This window comes from Hemitrygon akajei, chromosome 4 (assembly GCF_048418815.1).
Source record: "Hemitrygon akajei chromosome 4, sHemAka1.3, whole genome shotgun sequence".
Taxonomy (NCBI): Eukaryota; Metazoa; Chordata; class Chondrichthyes; order Myliobatiformes; family Dasyatidae; genus Hemitrygon; species Hemitrygon akajei.
Window position 1 is genome coordinate 149,192,525 of NC_133127.1, and position 22,387 is coordinate 149,214,911.

The following is a 22,387-nucleotide window of genomic DNA, read 5'->3' on the forward strand; positions in this document are numbered from 1 at the left end:
GAAATTCTTTATAAGAAATCAGCATCTACACACCCAATTGCTTCCTTCAGACACGTATTTTGGTTAATTCGGTTCCTTCAGACATGTATTCCATAGTTCCTATGGAACTAGATGTTTTAGAAAGATATTACAAATACTCAAGACTCAAATACAGTAATCAAAATTGCCACTACTTTAGCTCCTTTATCTCTGTCAGTAACACCTAATAGATCAAGCTAGATTCTAGAATTGGACATGTCAGTTAAATCCATACCTTATGTGGAATTAACTATTTGAGTAGCAAAAAAGATTAAAATCTGTCTGAACAAAAATCAGTATGTTCTTGTTTACTCTTTGTATAAGCGGAAGGGGTTGAAGAAGAATGGGGTTATGAATCTTGAATGGAGAAAACAATCAAGCTCAGAAGCAGAAATTTTTCTTTACATCTAGTCTTCAATTTATCATTTATCTATTATTGTTAATGCTATTCACTGATTGTTACCTTTTAAGTAAGGAAGAAACTTCCTTACACCCTCTACCTGGCCCTAACCCACCTGGACAAAAAGACACATATGTTCAGATGCTGTTCATAGACTTCAGTTCAGCATTCAACACAATCATCCCTCAGAAACTGATTAGAAAGCTGAGCCTACTGGCCTGAACACCTCCCTCTGCAACTGGACCCTAGACTTCCTGACTGGGAGACCTCAGTCAGTCTGGATTGGGAGCAGCATCTCCAACACCATCACACTGAGCACACGGGATCCCCAGGGCTGCGTGCTCAGTCCACTGCTGTTCACTCTGCTGACCTACGACTGTACTGAAACACACAGCTCGAACCACATCATCAAGTTCGTCGATGACACAACCGTGGTGGGTCTCATCAGCAAGAACGATGAGTCAGTTTACAGAGAGGAGGTGCAGCGGCTTAACAGACTTGTGCAGAGCCAACAACCTGTCTCTGAATGTGAACAAAACAAAAGAGATGGTTGTTGACATCAGGAGGCCACAGAGCGACCACTCCCCGCTTAACATTGATGGCTCCTCGGTAGAGATCGTAAAGAGCACCAAGGTTCTTGGTATTCACCTGACGGAGAATCTCACCTGGTCCCTCAACACCAGCTCCATAGCAAAGAAAGCCCAGCAGCGTCTCTACTTTCTGTGAAGGCTGAGGAAAGTCCATCTCCCACCCCCCATCCTCATCACATTCTACAGGGGTTGTATTGAGAGCATCCTGAGTAGCTGTATCACTGCCTGGTTTGGAAATTGCACCATCTCGGATCGCAAGACCCTGCAGCAGATAGTGAGGTCAGCTGAGAAGATTATCGGGGTCTCTCTTCCTGCCATCACAGAAATTTTCACTACATGCTGCATCCGCAAAGGAAACAGCATTATGAAGGACCCCATGCACCCCTCATACAAACTCTTCTCCTTCCAGTGGTCTGGGAAAAGGCTCCAAAGCATTTGGGCTCTCATGACCAGACTATGTAACAGTTTTTCCCCCCAAGCTATCAGACTCCTCAATACCCGAAGCCTGGACTGACACCTTGCCCTATTGTCCTGTTTATTATTTATTGTAATGCCTGCACTGTTTTTGTGCACTTTATGCAGTCCTGTGTAGGTCTGTAGTTTAGTGTAGCTTTCTCTGTTGTTTTTTCAGTCTAGTTTTTGTACTGTGTCATGTAACACCATGGTCCTAAAAAACGTTGTCTCATTTTTACTATGTACTGTACCAGCAGTTATGGTCGAAACAACAATAAAAGTGACTTGACTTGACTTGAACTTGAATGTGTTGAGGAATTAAAGAATATGAATTATATTACAAATGATTAGACCAAAAAAATATAATACAAATTAACAAATTTTGTTCCAATTTGTTTACAAAAGTGTTAACCAATTGAAAATAATTGTGGTTGAACATTTAAGACCATTAGACTAGGAGCAGAATTTGGCTATTCGGTCCATTGAGTCTCCTCTGTCTTTCAATCATGACTAATTTATTTTCCCTCTCAACTCAATTCTCCCGCTTTCTCCGTGTAACCTTTGAAACCCTTACTAATCAAGAACCTATCAACCTTGGTGCTAAATATACAAAATGACAGCCTCCCAAGCTTTATGTAGCATTGAATTTCACAGATTCACCAGTCAGAGAAAGAAATTCCTCCATATCTCTATTTATGAGTCTGTTCCCTCTTGTCCCAAGACTCTCTTACTATTGGAAACATCCTCTTCACTTCGATCCTATCTAGGCCTTTCAGTATTTGGTAGGTTTCACTTCAATCCCTCCTCATTCTTCTAAACTCCAGTGAGTACAAGACCACAGCCATCAAACACTCTTCATATCTTAACCCTTTCATTTTTTGGGGATCATTCTTGTAAACTTCTCTGGATCCTGTCAAATGCTAGTGCATTCTTTCTTGGATGCGGGGCTTAAAACTGCTCATAGATACTCTAAATCTGGTTTGACCAAAGCCTTATAAACCTCAGCTTTATATCCTTGCTTTTATATTCCAGTCCTAGAGAAATGAATGCTAACATTACATTTACATAGAACCATAGAACATTACAGCATAGAAACAGGCCTTTTGGCCCTTCTTGGCTGTGCCGAACCATTTTTCTGCCTAGTCCCACTGACCTGCACCTGGCCCATATCCCTCCATACACCTCTCATCCATGTACCTGTCCAAGTTTTTCTTAAATGTTAAAAGTGAGCCTGCATTTACCACTTCATCTGGCAGCTCATTCCGTACTCCCACCACTCTCTGTGTGAAGAAGCCCCCTCCCAATGTTCCCTTTAAACTTTCCCCCTTCACCCTTAACCCATGTCATCTGATTTTTTTCTTCCCCAGCCTCAGTGGAAAAAGCCTGCTTGCATTCACTCTATACCCATCATAATTTTATCATAATTCTATCAGATCTCCCCTCATTCTTCTACACTCCAGGGAATAAAGTCCTAACCTATTTAACCTTTCTCTGTAATTCAGTTTCTCAAGTCCTGACAACATCCTTGTAAACCTTCTCTGCACTCTTTCAACCTTATTAATATCCTTCCTGTAATTTGGTGACCAAAACTGCACACAATACTCCAAATTCAGCCTCACCAATGCCTTATACAACCTCACCATAACATTCCAACTCTTATATTCAGTACTTTAATTTAAAAAGGCCAATGTAACAAAAGCTCTCTTTACTACCCTATCTACCCTATTCACTTTTAGGGAATTTTGTATCTGTATTCCCAGATCCCTCTGTTCTACTGCACTCCTCAGTGCCCTACCATTTCCCTTGTATGTTCTACCTTGGTTTGTCCTTCCAAAGTGCAACACCTCACACTTGTCTGTATTAAACTCCATCTGCCGTTTTTCAGCCCATTTTTCCAGCTGGTCCAAATCCCTCTGCAAGCTTTGAAAACCTTCCTCACTGTCCACTACACTTCTCTGTATCATAGCAAATTTGCTGATCCAATTTACCACATTATCATCCAGATCATTGATACAGATGACAAATTTCAATGGACCCAGCACTGATCCCTGTGGCACGCCACTAGTCACAGGCCTCCACTCAGAGAAGCAATCCTCCACTACCATTCTGTCTCTGACTTCTACCATTGAGCCAATGTCTAATCCATTTACTACCTCACCATGTATATCTAGCGACTGAATCTTCCTAACTAACCTCCCATGCGGGACCTTGTCAAAGGCCTTACTGAAGTCCATGTAGATAATATCTACTGCCTTCCCTTCATCCACTTTCCTTGTAACCTCCTCGAAAAACTCCAATAGATTTGTTAAACATGACCTACCACACACAAAGCCATGCTGACTCTCCCTAATAAGTCCCTGTCTATCTAAGTACTTGTAGATCCTATCTGTTAGTACTCCTTCCAATAATTTACCTACTACCGACGTCAAACTTACCGGCCTATAATTTCCTGGATTACTTTTAGAGCCTTTTTTAAACAACGAAACAACATGAGCTATCCTCCAATCCTCTGGCACCTCACCCGTAGATACCGACATTTTAAATATATCTGCCAGGGACCCTGCAATTTCAACATTAGTCTCCTTCAAGGTCCGAGGGAATACCCTGTCAGGTCCTGGGGATTTATCTACTCTGCTTTGCCTCAAGGTAGCAAGCACCTCCTCCTCTTCAATCTGTATCGGTTCCATGACCTCACTACTTGTTTGCCTTATTTCCATTGACTCCATGCCAGCTTCCTTAGTAAATACAGATGCAAAAAAAACCATTTAAAATCTCCCCCATTTCTTTTGGTTCCATACATAGCCGACCACTCTGATCTTCAAGAGGACCAATTTTATCCCTTACTATCCTTTTGCTCTTAATATACCTGTAGAAGCTCTTTGGATTATCCTTCACCTTGACTGCCAAAGCTACCTCATGTCTTCTTTTAGCCCTCCTGATTTCTCAAGTATTTTTTTGCACTTTTTATACTCCTCAAGTACCCTGTTTCCTATACATGTCATACAACTCTCTCTTCTTCATCAGATTTCCAGTATCCCTAGAGAACCAAGGTTCCTTATTTTTATTCACTTTGCCTTTAATTCTGACAGTAACATACAAACTCTGCACTCTCAAAATTTCTCCTTTGAAGGCCTCCCAGTTACCAACGACATCCTTGCCAGAGAACAACCTGTCCCAATCCACACTTTTTAGATCCTTTCTCATTTCTTCAAATTTGGCCTTACTCCAGTTTAGAACCTCAACCTGCGGACCAGATCTATCTTTATCCATGATCAAGTTGAAACTAATGGTGTTATGATCACTGGAACCAAAGTGTTCCCGTACACACACTTCCGTCACCTGTCCTAACTCGTTTCCTAATAAGAGGTCTAATATTGCATCCTCTCTAGTTGGTACCTTTTATATATTGATTTAGAAAACTTTCCTGAACACATTTTACAAACTCTAACCTGTCTAGACCTTTAACAGTATGGGAGTCCCAATCAATATGTGGAAAATTAAAATCCCCTACTATCACAACTTTGTTTCCTGCAGTTGTCTGCTATCTCTCTGCAGATTTGCTCCTCCAGTTCTCACTGACTATTGGGTGGTCTAAAATACAACCCCATTAATGTGGTCACACCTTTCCTGTTTCTCAGCTCCACCCATATGGCCTTGGTAGAGAAGCCCTTTAATCTGTCCTGCTTGAGCACTGCTGTAACATTTTCCCTGACTAGCAATGCCACCCGCCCCCCCACCCTTCATCCCTCTGCCTCTATCATGTCTGAAACATTGGAATCCTGGAACATTAAGCTGCCAGTCCTGCCCCTCCTGTAGCCAAGTTTCACTAATGGCTACAACGTCATAATTCCACGTGTCAATTCACGCCTTCAGCTCGTCAGCCTTCCCCACAATACTCCTCGCATTGAAATAGACACACCTCAGAAGATTATTGCCAACACACATAACCCTTCTATTTGTGACTTTGCATGAACCTTTAACATCATTTATTTTCACCCCTGCTCCACTATAGGCGCTGGCACTTTGGTTCCCATCCGTCTGCAAATCTAGTTTAAACCCCACCCAACAGCACTAACAAACCTCCCTGCAAGGATATTGGTCCCCCTGTAGTTCAGGTGTAATCCGTCTCACTTGTACAGGTCCCACCTGCCCCTAGAAGAGGTCCCAATGATCCTGAAATCTGAAACCCTGCCCCCTACATCAGTTCCTCACTAGGACTCCCAAGTTTGCTTGGTAGGTATTGGTGCGGCATTTGCTATTGAATAATATCACGGTCCTTACTGATGTTGTGTAAGACCAATCCAGCTAGCCTCGCTAAATCTTTCATGTAATTATCCAGCTCCTTTTTGAACACCATTGAATCTACACTGTAATGTCCAATTCTAGAATCTAGTTTCTTTTGCAAATCATCTTTGTATTATGTTTTTCTGTTTTTGTTCCTTCTGCCATAGAGCACAATTTATGTACTCTGGCTGAACCCTTCATGAATTTTAATGTCTGTATCAGTTCACATTTCAGCCTCCTGTGGTGGCACGGTAATGTAATGGTTAGTGCCTCACTTTATAGCGCCAGTTGGAAGATCAGGGTTTGGATTCCCACCGCTGCCTGTAAGGAGTTTGTACAGTTTCCCCATTACCACATGGGTTTCTACAAGAGCTCTGGTTTCCTCCCACCTTCTAAAGATGTATGGTTATGAACAAGTGAGTTGTGGGAATTGTATCTCAGTGCCAGAAGCATGACATATGTAGGCTGTCCAACACAATCCTCTGCAGATTTTTCTGACCCTGTACGTTGGCACCTCTGTTCCAGACGGTGATACAACCAGTCAAAATGTTCTCCATTGTACATCTGTAGAAATTTGCTAGAATGTTTGGTGACATACCAAATCTCTTCAACCCATAATGAAATATAGCCTTCATAATTGCATCAATATGTTTGGTCAGGATAGATCTTCAGACATGTTGACAGCCAGGAATTTAAAGTTGTTCACCCTTTCCACTGCTGGCCCCTTAATGAGAACTGGTATATCGTTATCTCAACTTCCCCTTCCTGAAGTACAATCAGTTCTCTGGTCTTACTAATATTGAGTATAAACCTGTTGTGACACCACCAGCAGATCTAGCTCACTTCTGCACACCACCTTGTCACTATCTAAGATTCCTTAGTCCCAGCAATTGTACTAGTAATTCTATACTGCATCTCTGCAAGACCTTCTAAAACACCTTCCTGAACAACTTTATTTTGCTTATAACAATTTTAAAACACTGGCAAAAATTTAGTTACAGATTGTTGACTATTTCTTGTTTGTATCAGTGATACTTAATAATTTGAATATTAGCAGACTGTGCTTGTTTCAACAATGCGACGACTAGGAGAAAACTTGTTCCAAGGAAATATGAACCGGACAATACGGGATAGTCCTTCAGGATCTGGTGCAGAAGTCGTTCCAAAAGCATCTGCTTTCTTCAAGAGCTCTAATATTAATGTTCGATTTTTATCAGCTCTCTGTATTCTCAAAACAATCACACAAGGTGGGGAGATATTTATTTAATTTTGTAATGATCTAAGAGACCTACAAACATAGCACAGATCTTGCTTTATTTCAGGTGGAATTGTAAGATTCCAATTCCAGAGACTATTCTGGGATATTTGTCGTCTTTCTTATTTCCTACATACAAGACTTAATAGTAACCCAGGTGGAGTATTTAGAAAATATTTTCACAGTGGCTGAAATGTTTGTTATAAAAGCGGAATAAACTGCATTTCTTCTGTTCCAGAGTTTTGCTTCACCAAGCAAATACTAATTACTATCCTTGTCTCCACTCTGCTTCAAGTATATTTTAAATTTTCATTTAAATGTTTCAATGACTTGTGGAAAACTAATCACAGGTTTAATGAAGTCAACAACATGCTGTATATTTATATTTTCCACAGCCTGTCTTCTCTGTTTTAATAATTTTAAATATTTTTGACCAACTCTTCTGCCATCCCACCAAAGGATTAAGAATTCTTTTGAATAGTGCAAAGTTATGAGCACCACACACTGAAAATGTTGGGAGTTATTTTCACCATTCATGAAGTTTAAACAATTGGGTGGGCCATCTGTGCTTATGACACCTTGAGGAGCCTGAACATGTGCAATCTCATGCAAGTATATTTAGGATGCCACTTCCATGAAATTAAATTGGCATACGTGATGCCTTGATGACATAGGATCACCATCATGAATCAGAAGGAGGCTTTCACAACAAAATTTGTGGCTAGCTTCACCAAAACATAACGGGAGCCTGCCTGAGAAGGTCTAATATTAGTGTTTGATGCTTACCACCCACTATAGATTGGTCCTCTAAGTACTTATGTATTTACAGTAAGTACAAATTTCTAAGTACTGTGCTTTGCCATGGTCCTCAAGATTGCTACCAGATTCTGGCTCAACTTGGACCCTGAATCTCCCATCTTGCAATCGGTCACTGCCCCGGTCTGACTCCCACTCCCATCTCATCAGATGCTATGACTCAACCCTGTTCATACTCCACCTATTGCCACTGTATCCATTACTACTCTTCCGTTACCTCCAACCTCTGATTTCCTAAAACACTGTATGAATATTCATTGTGCAATGCCTGTTGTGCATGGCCCCTTGGACTTTGCACTAATGGACCCTCGTGTAAAACTATCATGCAATGCTAGCATAATGTTTTATTCTTGATATGGAATAATTTCTAGGCCATAGTCTTGTTGCACTTACAATAATAAAACATTGATAATTGTTAAATCCTGTTAAATCCACTGCTGTATCCTGATAAATGTACATCAGGGTTACCTTAAGGTTATAATAGTCTTTTATTCAATGGGATATGCAAAAGTGGCCTTATAAACACTTTACATAGTTTTGAATTCTTTATTCTTGTCATCTGCCACCATTTATGAACCTGGGGATGGGAACTAGAGCACCAAAACAGTTCGTGGAGAGTTTGTGGAGGCAGATATTGGTAAGGCATCAGACAAAGTTAAGAATCATGGTGTGACTATTGCTCTGAGCTGCCTGTATTTCAATGCATGAAATATCATGGGAAAGGTGGATAATAGTGTAGAAGATGAGGTAGCTGGTTTACAAACAGAGGCAATGGGTAGTGAGGAGAGGCTGTTGATAGGGGAAAATTGCAGTCAACAGGATGAGTTGCAACATAAAAGGTGGACAAAATCAAGAAAGGTGAATACAGGACTGAAGTTGTTGTATCTGAATGCGCGCAGTATATGGAATAAATTAACTTGCAACACAGATTGGCAGGTATGGTGTTGCTGGCATCACTGAATCATGGCTGGAAGATTGTAGCTGGGAGCTTAATGTCCAGGTATACACATTGTATCAAAAGATTAGGCAGGAAGGCAAATGGGGCAGCGTTGCTCTTTTTTAAAAAAAAATCAAATCATTAGAAAGGTGACATAAGAGTGGAAGGTGTTAAATTATTGTGGATAGAGCTAAGGAACTGTAATGGTAAAAAGACCCTGATGGGGAGTTGTATACAACCCCCCCAAACAGTAGTAAGGGTGTGGTCTACAAACTACAACAGGAGATAGAAAAATGGCATGACAAAAGGGCAGTGTTACAATAGTCATAGGGAGCTTCAGTATGCAGGTGGTTTGGGGAAAATCAGGTTGGTGCTAGATTCCAAGAAGAAAATTTCTGGAGTACCTATGAGATGGCTTTTTAGAGCAGTTCATGGTTGAGCCCACTAGGGGATCAGCTATTCTGGATTGGGTGTCGTGCAATGAACTGGAACTGATTATAGAGCTTAAGATAAAAGAGCCCTTAGGGGCAGGTGATCATAATATGATTGAATTCACTCTGAAAATTTGAGAAAGAGAAGCTAAAGTCAGATGTATCAGTATTACCATGGAGTAAAGGGAATTAAAGAGACATGAGAGAGGAGGTGGCCAGAAATGATTGGAAAAGAACACTGACAGGGATGATGGCATTGTAGCAATGGCTGAAATTTCTGGAGGAAATTCAGAAGGCACAGGATATATACATCCCAAAGATGAAGAAGTACTCTAAAAGAAAGATGACATAACTGTGACTAACAAGAGAAGTCAAAACTAACATAAAGGCCAAAGACAAGGCATAGAATAATGTAAAAATTAGTGGGAAGGTAGAGGATTGGGAAGCTTTTAAAAGATAACAAAAGGCAACTAAAAAAGTCATGAAGGTAAAATGGAGTATGAATGTAAGGTAGCCAATATTAAAGAGGATACCAAAAAATTTTTCAAATATATGGTGTAAAAAAGAGATGAGAGTGGATATCGGATCCTAGAAAATGATGCTGGAGAGGTAGTAATGGAGGATAATGAAATGGCAGATGAACTGAATTATTTAGCATCAGTCTTCACTGTGGAAGATACTGGCAATATGGTGGAAGTCCCAGGGGTTAGGGGCATGAAGTGTGAAGTTACCATAACTAGAGAGAAGGTTCTTGGGGAAACTGAAAGGTCTGAAGGTGGATAAGTCACCTGGACCAGATGGTATGCGCTCCATGTTCTGAAAAAGGTGGCTGAAGAGATTATGGAGGCATTAGTAATGATCTTTGAAAAATCACTAGATTCTAGAAGACTGGAAAATTGTGATGTCACTCTGCTCTTCAACAAGGGAAAGAGGCAGAAGAAAGGAAACTATAGGCCAGTTAGTCTGACCTCAGTGGTTGGGAAGATGTTGGAGTTGATTATTAAGGATGAGGTCTCAGGGTACTTGGAGACACATGATAAAATAGGCCATTGTCAGCATGGTTTCCTCGAAGGGAAAATCTTGCTTGACACACCTGTTGGAATTCTTTGAAGAAATAACAAGCAGGATAAATAAAGGAGAATTGTTTGATGTTGTGTACTTGGATTTTCAAGAAGGGCTTTGACAATATGCCACACTTGATTTTAACAAGCTACAAGCCCATGGTATTACAGGAAAGATTCTAGCATGGATGTAGCAGTGGCTGAATGGTAGGAGGGAAAGAGTAGGAATAAAGGAAGCCTTTTCTGACTGACTGCCAGTGACTAGTGGTGTTCCACAGGGTATGTTCGGACCGATTCTTTTTATATTATATGTCAATGATTTGGATGATGGAATTGATGACTTTGTTGTAAAGTTTGCAGGCGATATGAAGATATGTGGAAGAGCAGGTATTTTTGAGGAAGTAAAGGGGTTACAGAAGGACAGATTAGGAGAATGGGCAAAGAAGTGGCAGATGGAATACAGTGTCGGGTATAGTGTCATGCACTTGGTAGAAGGAATTAAAGGATTGACTATTTTCTAAATGGAGAGAAAATACAAAAATATTGAGGTGCCAAGGGTCTTGGGAGTCCTTGCACAGGATTCACTAAAGGTTAATTTGCAGGTTGAGTCTGTGGTGAGGAAGGCAAATGTAATGTTAGCATTCATTTCAAGAGGACTAGAATATAAAAGCAAGTATGTAATGTGGAGGCTTTATAATTGGTGAGGCCTCACTTGGAGTATTGTGAGCAGTTTTGGGCCCCTTGCCTTAGAAAGGATGTGCTGAAACTGGAGAGGGTTCAAAGGAAGTTCACGAAAATGATTCCAGGATTGAATGGCTTGTTATATGCCCGTATATACCAGTATTCAGAAGAATGAGGGGTGTCCTGATTGAAACCTATCAAATGGTGAAAGGCCATGACAGAGTGGATTTGGAGAGGGTGTATCCCATGGTGGGAGAGTCTAAGACCAGAGGACACAGCCTCAAAATGGAGGGATGTCCTTATAGGACAGAGATGAGGAGGAATTTATTTAACCAGAGAGTGGTGAATCTGTGGAATTCTTTACCACAGGCAGCTGTAGAAGCCAATTCTTTATGTATATTTAAGGCAGAGGTTGATAGATTCTTGATTGGTCATGGCATGAAGGGATGTGGGTAGAAGGCAGGAGATTGGGGCTGAGAGGAAAATTGGATCAGCTATGATGAAATGGCGAAGCAGATGTGATGGGCCAAATGGCCTAATTCTGCTCCTATATTTTATGATCTTGTGGTCTAAGGTGCAATCCTTTTATTTAATGGCTTTATTTTTCTGTACTTCCATCTTCAACATAAGTGTGCTAGATTGATACAGGTAATTAAGTTAATTAAATATCTGAAACTATCTGGACTCCTTATGCAAGAAAGCAGTTCTTGCAACAGCTTACTACTTGATTTCTAGAGTACAGTTTTATCCTGTGAGGAAATTCAGCAAACTGAATCTGTACTCTACATGAGAGCTCTGAGCTTGAGACATACAAAACTCCTGCAGGTCTTGACGAGTTGATGCAGGAATGAAGTCTGTCCTGCTGAGAGGTCACCAAAGTGGTATCAGAAGAGTAGGCTTTTGGGGACTGAGATGATGAAATTTCTTCATCTTGAAGGTTATGAATCTGTAAAATTTATTATCCGATAGACTTGTGGAGGCTCAGACACCCAGAATATGCAAGCCAGAAGTTAATAGATTCTCTGCTCCCTTAATGCTGAAGTTAGGTATAATCTTAATTTCAAAGCAGAAGGTGCCACTTAGCCTGCTCCAGCTTTTATTTGTTAATTTCTTACGTTCCTGATAAAGATGTATATATATTTTTAGAAAATATTAAAGGGAAGCCTGAGGTACAATCACAAAAATACATTTGCCTCACACATTATGATGGAAAATTGTACAATATAGGATAGTAACTAAACAGCTTGAAAATGTAGTTTCATCAAGTATGATCTTTTAAATCCTTAATAACCTAAATGGTTTTTAATGGGTTTTTTCCCTTTATGGATTTCCAGAAATAATTTAAGACCATAGACATAGTAGCAGAATTAGGCTGTTCAGCCCATCGAGTCTGCTCCAACATTCTGTCATGGCTGATCTTACTATCCCTCTCAACCCCATTCTCTTGCCTTCTCTCTGTAACCTTTAATGCCCTTATTAATCAGAACCTATCAATGTCTGCTTTAAATATACCTAATCATTTGACCTCGTATATCATCTGTGGCAATAAATTCCACAAATTAACCAGCCTCTGTCTAAAGAAATTCAGCCTATTCTTGTTCTAAAGTACATTCTTATATTCTGAGGCTATGCCCTCTGGCCCTAGATTCTCCCAGTATTGGAAATGTCTTTTCTTTCCATGTCAACTGTATATAGGCCTTTCAATATTCTTTTATTCCCCATTCACTCTTGCCTCTTATCACCTGCCTATCACCACCTTCTTTTTCTTGTATGATCCACTATCCTCTCCTATAAGATTTCTTTCTCTCCAGCCTTTATTTTCCCTACTCACCTGGCTTCACCTATCACCTTCTAGCTATCCTCCTCCTCTCCCCCACCTTTTTATTCTGGCATCTTTCCTCTTCCTTTCTAGTCCTGAAGAAGGGTCTCAGCCTGAAATGTCAACTGTTTATTCATTTCCATAGATGCTACCTGACCTGTTGAGTTCCTTCAGCGTTTGTCTTTGTTTTGTCTGAGTTGAACATGTCATGATCTTTTACACATTTGTGAGATCTCTTCTCAATTTTTATGCCTCCAAAGAAAATGAAAACCATCTTTTGTTCAAACTTCAAGGTAAATCATAATTCAGAGTTAAAAATGCTACAAAATGGGCCAAGTTGATGGACTTTAATATATTTTGCTTGTCTTTATTTCTTAATACGAACATGATATTAAGACTTTTATCTCATTGCCTTCTCACTGACAGTGGATTATTTGGCTCAAGTTTTCAACATACTTCTTACTGACCTGAACACAGATGAAGGCAAGGCTTTATTCTTGGAGTATCAGGCTCTGCAGGTTATTCTTTGCTACTTGAAACCCTCAAGTAAAAATCTACTGTACAGTGCTGTTGACATTATTCTGCAAATGACAATGGAATCAAGTAAGTGTTTTTATACATTCAAGCTTCACTGATAAAGAATTTGAACACTAATCCAATTATTCACAATGTATTTGCTTTAGGTGAAATATTTTTTGAATGTTACCTAAAATGCAGAGTATCTAGGTTTTTGTTTTAGTGATACATAAATATGGAAGTGTGGTATCATTTGGTATAAAATACAAAGAATATTTTAAATAGTCTTGTAAAATATCTGGAATTAATAAGTTCTTATAATAAATATTGTGCATGTGAATGTATCCATGGTCCATGATGCAGAAATTCCTTGGCATTTATTTCACAACATCTTTGATGACTCCCAACCATACCTGTACATGACTTTGATTATACAGACGCAGTGCAGAAATTGTAAATGAAATATTCTCCAGGATGTGGCAAGACACAGTCATATCTGATTCTAGCTCCAAAATCAGAACTTAAATGTTGTTGTGAGTGCTGTTGTACTGTGACAAATTAACTTTTACCTTGCTGAGGCCAGACAGCAACTCTCAGACACCCTGTTACGCCTACCCCTTGAAGAGGACCCCACTCTGGACCATCAGAAAACTGTCTCCAACACCATCTCTGACCTCATCAACTCAAGAGAACTTCCATCCACGGTCACCAAATAGTTCCTTTGCCCTGCACTGCTCGCTTGTACCTTCTACCCAACATCCACAAACCTGACTGTCTGGGTAGGTCTATTGTCTCTGCCTGCTCCTGTTGCTGAACACATGGCCTCATACCGTGACTCCATTCTATCCCCCATGGTTCAGTCCCCCCACTACACTTCTCATGCTCTCTATCTTCTCGGTAGCTTTCAATTCCTGACCTGATGGCCTGATTTTCACCATGGATTTCTATTCCCTATACACTTCTATCTCCCATCAAGAAGGCCTTAAAGCTCCGTGCTTCTTTCTCAATAAAAGAACCAACCAGTTCCCCTCCTCCATTTGGCAGAATTTGTCCTTACCATCAACAATGTTTTCTCTTCTGCTCCGCACACTTTCTCCAGACTTGAGATGTAGCCATGGCCCCCAGCAAGGCCTACCTTTTCATTGGTTATGTAGAACAGTCTATGTTCCAAGTCTTCCCTGGTAATGTTCCCCAACTCTTCCTCTGCTACATTGACAACTGTATTGGTGCTGCTTCTTGCACCCATGCTGAGCTCATCAATTTCATCAAGTTTTTTCTAACTTCCACCTCTGATACCTTCCTCCCCTTTCTCGATCTTGGTGTCTCCTTTGGAGACCAACTGTCAACTGACAACTTTTATGAACCTACTGACTCCCTTGAGTATTATCTTGAGTATACCTTTTCCCACTCTGTCTCCTGTAAAAATGCTATTCCCTTTTCTTAGTTCCTTTGTTTCTGCTGCATCTGATCCCAGGATGTGACTTTCTTTTCCAGGACATCAGCGATGTCCTCCTTCAAAGAATGGGGTTTGACTTTCTCCACCATTGATGCTGCCCTTACCTGCATCTCTTCCATTTCCTGAACATCCTCTTGTTGCCTTAACAGTTCCTCTTGTCCTTGCCTACCACTCCATGAGCCTCCACATTAAACACATCATCTTTCATAACTTCTATCATCTCCAAAGGGAGTCTACAACCAAACATATCCTTACCTCCACCATTCTCTTTGGTTTCTGCAGGGATTCCCTTGCCCATTCGTTCCTTCCCACTAATTTCTCTCCAAGCACTTATCTCTGCAAGCAACCAAAGTGCTACCTCCTCGTTCACCTTCTCTCTCACCTCCATTCAGGACCCTAAACGGTCCTTCCATGTGAGGCAACATTCATCTGTGAAACTGCTGAGGTCATGTATTCTGTTGGTGCTCCTGAAGCAGCTTCCTCTTCATTAATGAGACCAGCCATTACTTGAGATTCCCATTCCTGTTCTGACATGACAGTCCATGGCCTCTTGTGGTTTGATGACTCCACCCATTGGGTAGAGGAACAACATCTTGTATTCCATCTTGGTAGCCTCCAACCTGATAGCATGAATATCAATTTCTCCTAGTTTAATAAATAATTCCCTCCCCCTCCCCTCTTTTATTCCCCACTCTGGACCCTTACCTCTTCTCACCTGCCTATTACCTCCCCCTGGATTCCCTCCTCCTTCCCTTTCTATGGTGCACTCTCTTCTCATATCATATTCCTTTCTCTCCAGCCCTTTACCTTTCCTATCCACAGGGCTTCACCCATCACCTAGCTATCCTCTTTCCCCTCCCTCCATCTTTTTATTCTGTCATCTTCTTCCTTCCTTGCCAGTGCTGAAGCAGGGTCTTGGCCTGAAATATCAAATGATTGAGTATCCCAAAATGTGAATACTATAGGAAGAGTGCAGAGGAGATTTACAAGAATGTTGCCTGGATTGAAGAGCATTCTTATGAGAATAGGTTGAGTGAACTTGGCCATTTCTCCTTGGAGCGATGGAGGATAAGAGGTGACCTGATAGAAGTATATAAGATGATGAGAAGCATTGATTGTGTTGATAGCTAGAGTCTTTTCCCCAGGGCTAAATGACTAGCATGAGGGGTATAGTTTTAAGCTGCTTGGAAGTAGGTACAGAGGAGATGTCAGGGGTAAGTTTTTCACACAAAATGGTGGGTGCATGGAATGCGCTGCTGGTGACGGTGGTAGAGGTGCATACAGTAGGAACATGGAGCCTAGGAAAATATTGGGCTTATGTGGTAGGGTAATTCTAGACCGTTTCTAGGGTAGGTTACATGGTTGGCACAACATTGTGGGCTGAAGGGCCTGTAATGTGCTGTAGATTTCTATGTTCTATATTATTAACTTCCATAGATGCTGCCTGACCTGCTGAGTTCCTCCAGCATCTTTTGTGTTTTACTTCAATGTTGTTACTATGGGCCTGACATTGACAACTGCTAGCCTCTACCATATACCCTTACCCAGTTATGTGTCAATGCTTTGATGTAAAATCTTATTCTATTTCTCCTTCCAAAGATGGTGCCTGATGTGCTGAGTGTTTCCAAGATTTATTTTTATTTCAGATTTTCAGTTTGATTTTTAATGTCTGTTCAATTCACTTCCACTTCTAGAAACGTCAGTCATGAAGAAGATCAGCTTCTCTCTTTGATGTTTTTTGTGTACACGTCTCTTCTTTTAAGTGGTCTATTTTCCCTTCTGATCTTTGATAAGATGTTTACCAAAACTTGCAATTATAACCATGTGTTTTCTTAGCAAATGTCTATGAATTCACCTTGCATGGATTCAACATTATATTCCATTCTTCTTCATTCAGATTACAGATATGTTCAAACCATCCTGAAAAGGATTTTTATCTTGGAAGTGTTAACCATTTCTCTTTTCACAGATTCTGCCTGACATGATGACTGTTTCCAGGATTTCCTGGTTTTATTTTTAGATTTTTAGCACATGTTTTTAACTTCCAATATGCATATCCAAGCCTCTGCTGTCTCGTTAACCCCAGTGGCTTAAATAAGTAGTAAAAACAATTACGTGGTACTCTATCAAAGGTATATGACTAATCAGCTAGAACTGATAAATGATTTTCTTTTAATTATATTCAAATATACAGTAAATTTAGTTTATCAATACCATATTTTGAAAGAATATTTTGAAGTTTTCATTTTCATGTTAAAATTAGATATTAGTATTTACCATAAGAAACTTATGAATTCCAGATATTCTAAAAAGTTGTTTAAAACTATTGTTTCTGTTTAATACCAAATGATAGCATATTTCCATATTTGTGTATTATTAAAAACAAAAACCTGGATTTTTGGGTTTTAGATAACATTCAACAAAAAAGTAGCTCCATAATCTCCTCAGCTACCTCTTTCAGAATCCTAGGTTCTAGTCCTGGTCCAGATGACTTGCCCTCTTCCAGACCTTTCAGCTTCCCAAGCACCTTCTCCTTAGTAATAGCAATTGGACTCACTTCTGCCCCCGATACTCTTGAACTTCTGACATGTTGCTGATATCTTCCAAGGTGGATGACTGACACAAAATACTTACTCAGTTTGTCTGCCATTCCTTTGTTCCCTCATTACTATTTCTCCAGTCGTCCAATGTCCACTCTTGCCTTACTCTTTATATATCTGAAAAATTGTTTGGTATTCTCTTATTATTGGCTAACTTGTTGGGTTTTAAAAGCTTCCCAATCCTCTAGCTTCACACTAGTTTTTACCACACTTTTGTCCTCTCTTGCTTTTATGCTCTTTGACTCTCCTTGTCAGCCACTGCTTTATCTTTCCTTTAGAATGCTGCTGCTGCTTTGGGATGAATTGATTCTATGTCTTCTGAATAACTCTTAGAAACTCCAGCCATTGCTGCTCTACTGTCATACCTACCGGTATCCTTCTAATTAATTTGGGAAAGTTCCTCTCTCATGACTCTGTAGTTACCTTTACTCAGTTGTAATACCAATATATCCAATTTTAGCTACTCCTTCTCAATTTGCAGGGTGAAATCTAATATAATGTTCACTGCCTCATAAGGGCTCCTTTTACATAAAGGTCCCTAAATCAAATCTGGTTCATTACATAACACCCAATCCAGAACTGACTTTTCTCTAGTGGGCTTGGCCTCAAGCTGCTCTAAAAAAGCCATCTTGAAGGCATTCTACAAATTCCATCTCTTGGGATCTAGCACCAACCTGATTTTCCCAATCTACTATATATTGAAAACCTCCAGAACCAACCATGATCATCATGGTGAAAGTACTTTGCCTGTCAATCTTATCTCTGCTTCTTATAATTTTAAAGCTTTTGAAGTTCTTGGGAGAATAATCCGTGTTTGTCAAACCTTTCCTTTTTCATTCATGTGCTCTAATCTACTCAACATCCTGGTAAATTTTACTGCACTCTTTCCACAGTCTCAGTATCCCTCCTATAACTGGGTAAACAGAGCTGCACACAAAACTCCAGTTGTATTCGGACTGAAATTTTGTATAGCTACAGCATGTCTTCCTTAGTCTTATAGTCAAAAACCCCTATCAATGAAGGTAAGCATGCCGTATGCCACTTTAATCAGTTACATTCACTTGTGTATCCATATTCATTGAACTATAGACTTGGACTCTAAGATTCTTCTGTACTTCAATGCTATTTAAGGAGTCTAGGATTAACTGTATACTTTCTCCTTTCATTTGACCTGCCAAAGTCCAAAACCTCATACTTATCTCAGTTAAATTCCATCTGCTACTTCTCTGCTGATAACTGTGACTGGTCTATATCCAGCTGTATTCTTTGATAGTCCTTTATACTGTCCACAACTCCATCAATCTTGGTGTTATCTGCAAATTTGTTAATCCGCCCATATACAGTTCAGCCAAGTCATTGATATACATTACAAACAATCAACAAAGGTCCCACCACTGATCCTGACAAAGCACCACTGGTCATGGATCTCTAGTCAGAATAACAGTCTCCCATCCCTATTCTATATCTTCTATGGCAAGCTGATTCCAAATCCAACCTTGCAATTCACCCAGGATCCCAGCATCTTTTTCTAAATCAACTAATCATGAAGGACATTATCAAATTCCTTACTGAAGTCATTGTAGATGACATCCACTGCCTTGTCCTCAAGTACCATTGTCATTTCCTCCATAAACTCAGTCATTGTACAGAATGAACATTCCCACACAAAGCCATGCTTCCTGTCCCTAAGTAGGCCAAACCTTTCCAAATCTGCATAACTCATCCCTCTGCATCATCTCCAGTAGCTTCCCTACCTGTACATCCAGGTGTGATTACCCATCTTACCCCCATTTACCTTCTTGCACAACATTTGCTGCTCTTCAGTTCTCCGAGAGTTAGTGAGATCTTTGTCAAAGCCCTAGCAATCTCCTCACTTGTTTCTTTGAATATTCTGGGTTATACATTGAGTGACCACTTTATTAGGTATTCCCTGTACTATGAGTGTATGTTTGTGATCTTATGCTAGCCCATCCATTTAAATGCATTCAGAGATGCTCTTCTGCATATCACTGTTGTAGTGTGTGGTTATCTGAGTCACTGGCTTTCCTTTCAGCTTGAATCAATCTCCTCTGACCTCTTTCGTTAACAAGGAGCTTTTATCCACAGAACTGCCACTCACTAGATATTTTTTGTTTGTTTTTTTGCACCATTCTATTTAACTCTAGATTTCAGGACATCAGCAGTTTCTGAGATACTCAAGCCACTCCATCTGGTACCAACAATCATTTCACAGTAAAGTTACTTGGTTCATATGTCTTCCTCATTCTGATGTTTGGTCTGACAACAACTGAGTTGCTGTGATATTACTGACATTGCCACCCAAGTTCAATATTAGCAAATTTTATGTATTACTATTGCTCTTTGCATCAAATTCATATTAACTCAATTATATACTGTATCATTAAATAGAATAAGTTTATGCAGTGTGTTAAATGGTCAGCTTTAATGTTATAAAAGATGCAAAGAATGACATGCTTTGCAGTTACACAACAGAAAAATGCACATCTTGAAAGGTTCAAAATCATTACATTCTAAAAGTATAGAATGAATTAAGAATGCTATAATACTAGGTATCATAGCGTCTTCCTATTTTCGTGCAGGGTATTTGCAGGATTTCCTCGAGGCGTGCAGCAGTGAATCTTGGTTCCGCACTTGTTCCATGCTACTGAAAAGCTCGAAACTGGAGATACAAATACTAGAGAAACTCAGCATAATTCTGCAGAAACTTTCTAAACTAAAGTATGAAAATTTATATCAAGCTGAAGTGACTGAATTGTTGACATTGTACCAAGTGTAGATACAAATTTTTAACATGTAATTTTTAACAAATGATTTCAGATGGATTTTGTTCATAATTTGCCATCGATTACCTGGCATGTTTACACTAGATCCCAGAAGCTAGACTTTATCTTGTACAGGACCTCCCTCACTACATCCCTACATACACCACACTGAAGTACTTAAAAGTATTGTGCACTATTTTTCTAGCCTTGAAAGAGAGTATTCATGCAAAATTTATCTGTGCAAATTCAAATCCTAGTTGCTCACTTCTACCATTGCAGTGTCCAGTCTGTGCTGACTGGCTGGATGCAATAGCAGGAAATTGATTCATTGGTTGGTGAGCTTCTTCTTAAAGCTATTTGGCTCTACTTGCAACTAGAACACACTTCGACAGAGAGGTACCATTTGGCTGGAATAGATGCTGTTAGGCATTTGAAATGCTGAATGATGTGAGAGACGGTGTCAAGATTTTCAGATGGTGGGCAGTGGGAGAAGATAACCCAGGAATTTAATGCCATGAATATGGGAGCAGAGGAGTAACTCTATGTATTAGGCAGGAACCCTGCTTCAGAGAGATTAAAATAGGTGAAAAATGTTGATGTTAACAATACCTGAGATTATTTGTTGCAGTTAGTTGGATATTTAATTCAATATCCTTGACTATTCATGAGATAATTAAATACCTTGTCTTCAAATTCAGTTCAAGTTATCTAAACCTTAAGCAATAAAGTGTAATATGAGTGAACAGAAAAACTAACAAATGTTTTTTTTTGACAGGAATAATAAGAAATTATTTGAATTGTTTTCAATCCACATCGTCGTTCAAGAGTTGCACAGGACAATGAATCCAGAGCACACATTTCTGACCAAAAATCTTCAGTCTATTTTGTTTAACCTGGGTATAATCAAAGGTGTTGCATAGCTAGCAGTCTGGGCACAGTCATTCAAATCAGTGGATGTCAAACCATGTAGACTAAGAAACTCAGTAATGCTACTTGTACTGTTATAATCACTCGTAAGCTTTCTGTATATTAGAGATGTAATAGTTCATCATACTTCAGTAGACCGTGTTTAAGCATTTTTAATGAAACCCAAATAAATTGGAAAAAAAAGTTTCTTCCATGTATTTTAGATTTTACCTCTAAAGAATTGAGACTACTCATCAAAACATTATTAATATTCATAGCCACTTATTTAGACAATTGTGGCTCTGCTTATCATCAGGACTTGCACTCTGTAGAAAATTGAGTGAAGCTGAGCTCTTTAATGGGACCCTAGTTCTGTCCTTCCCATCAGTTTGGGATGAAGATGAACAGATTCCTTATTTGCATATTTTTCAAATACCTTTTTCTCAACAAATACCACCATAAAGGATGTAGTACCATGCTTTTGTTGTTCATGCAATCCAGTTTCAAAGAAAATCAGAATAAAATTCAATACAAGGGATTTGCATATTTTTAAAAAATTCAGTCCCCACATGCAGAGAGACATGTATGCCTTGATGGCATATTTAATTGTTACTTATACTTGCATGGGTTACACAATGCATGGGTCTCTGAGCTCCAATTGGATCCACTTTCCATCCCTAGTGACCTCCACTGCCAAGGTAAGACCTGATGCGAACTAGAAGAACATCTCATATTCTGTCTGGGTAGTTTTCAAGTAACACTTAGTTCTTGTTTCCTTACCCCTCAATACCCGTCCTACACCCAGTCTCTCCATCCAGTCCACCTATGGTCTTCCCATTTCTTTTCCCTTTCCCTAAATCCCTCTTCCAACCCCTCATTACCAATTTTCATCCCCTCCGTTCTGAATTCATCCACTTACAATACATATACTTCACTCAACAGATTCCCTCTTATTAATTCAAGCTGCCCTTCCATCATTCCCTTAATGCTTCCCATTATCACCTTCCTTACTCATCACTTTCCAGCACTTGGAACTTCTTCACTTATAACTCTTCAACAGCTCTCTCTACCTTCATGCGTGCTCCCCCACCCAGACCTAGTTCCATCTGTCCTTTTTATTCCTTATCTGCATCTATCATCCACCTGTCTGAGTCTTCCAACTACACTCCCCTCCTTCCCTCATTAGACTACATCTGCCCATCATCCTTCACCCTTCCTTGATCCACCTATCACCCACCAGCCCCTGTCTCACCCCTCCTGCTCTCCTCTTTTTATTGGCTATCATCTCTTTCCAATCCCAGACTGGATGCAGGTTCTCAACCTGAAATGTCATCAATTCATTCCCCAACAACTGATACTGCTCGACCCAATGAATTCCTCA

At 39.8% G+C, this 22,387-nt stretch overlaps 1 protein-coding gene and 1 long non-coding RNA gene across 4 annotated transcripts in view; one reads left to right on the plus strand and one right to left on the minus strand.

The window, feature by feature from the left end:
- LOC140726769 (coiled-coil domain-containing protein 138-like) overlaps positions 1–21,020 on the plus strand; it is a 62,992-nt gene extending 41,972 nt beyond the window's left edge. For 2 of the 3 annotated variants that reach the window (XM_073043574.1, XM_073043576.1), the window contains 4 exons: positions 6,800–6,992; positions 13,172–13,348; positions 19,918–20,056; positions 20,876–21,020. In XM_073043574.1, the coding sequence (XP_072899675.1) occupies positions 6,800–6,992; positions 13,172–13,348; positions 19,918–20,056; positions 20,876–21,020 (654 nt within the window). The remainder of the gene's footprint in view (positions 1–6,799; positions 6,993–13,171; positions 13,349–19,917; positions 20,057–20,875) is intronic. The other variant, XM_073043575.1, reaches the window with a different exon arrangement.
- Positions 19,733–22,158, minus strand: LOC140726770 (uncharacterized). Its single transcript, XR_012098724.1, has 2 exons — positions 22,025–22,158; positions 19,733–21,974 (listed from the first exon to the last, which is right to left on the minus strand). It is a non-coding gene; the product is annotated as an uncharacterized lncRNA (long non-coding RNA).
- Positions 22,159–22,387: the final 229 nt, after the last annotated feature.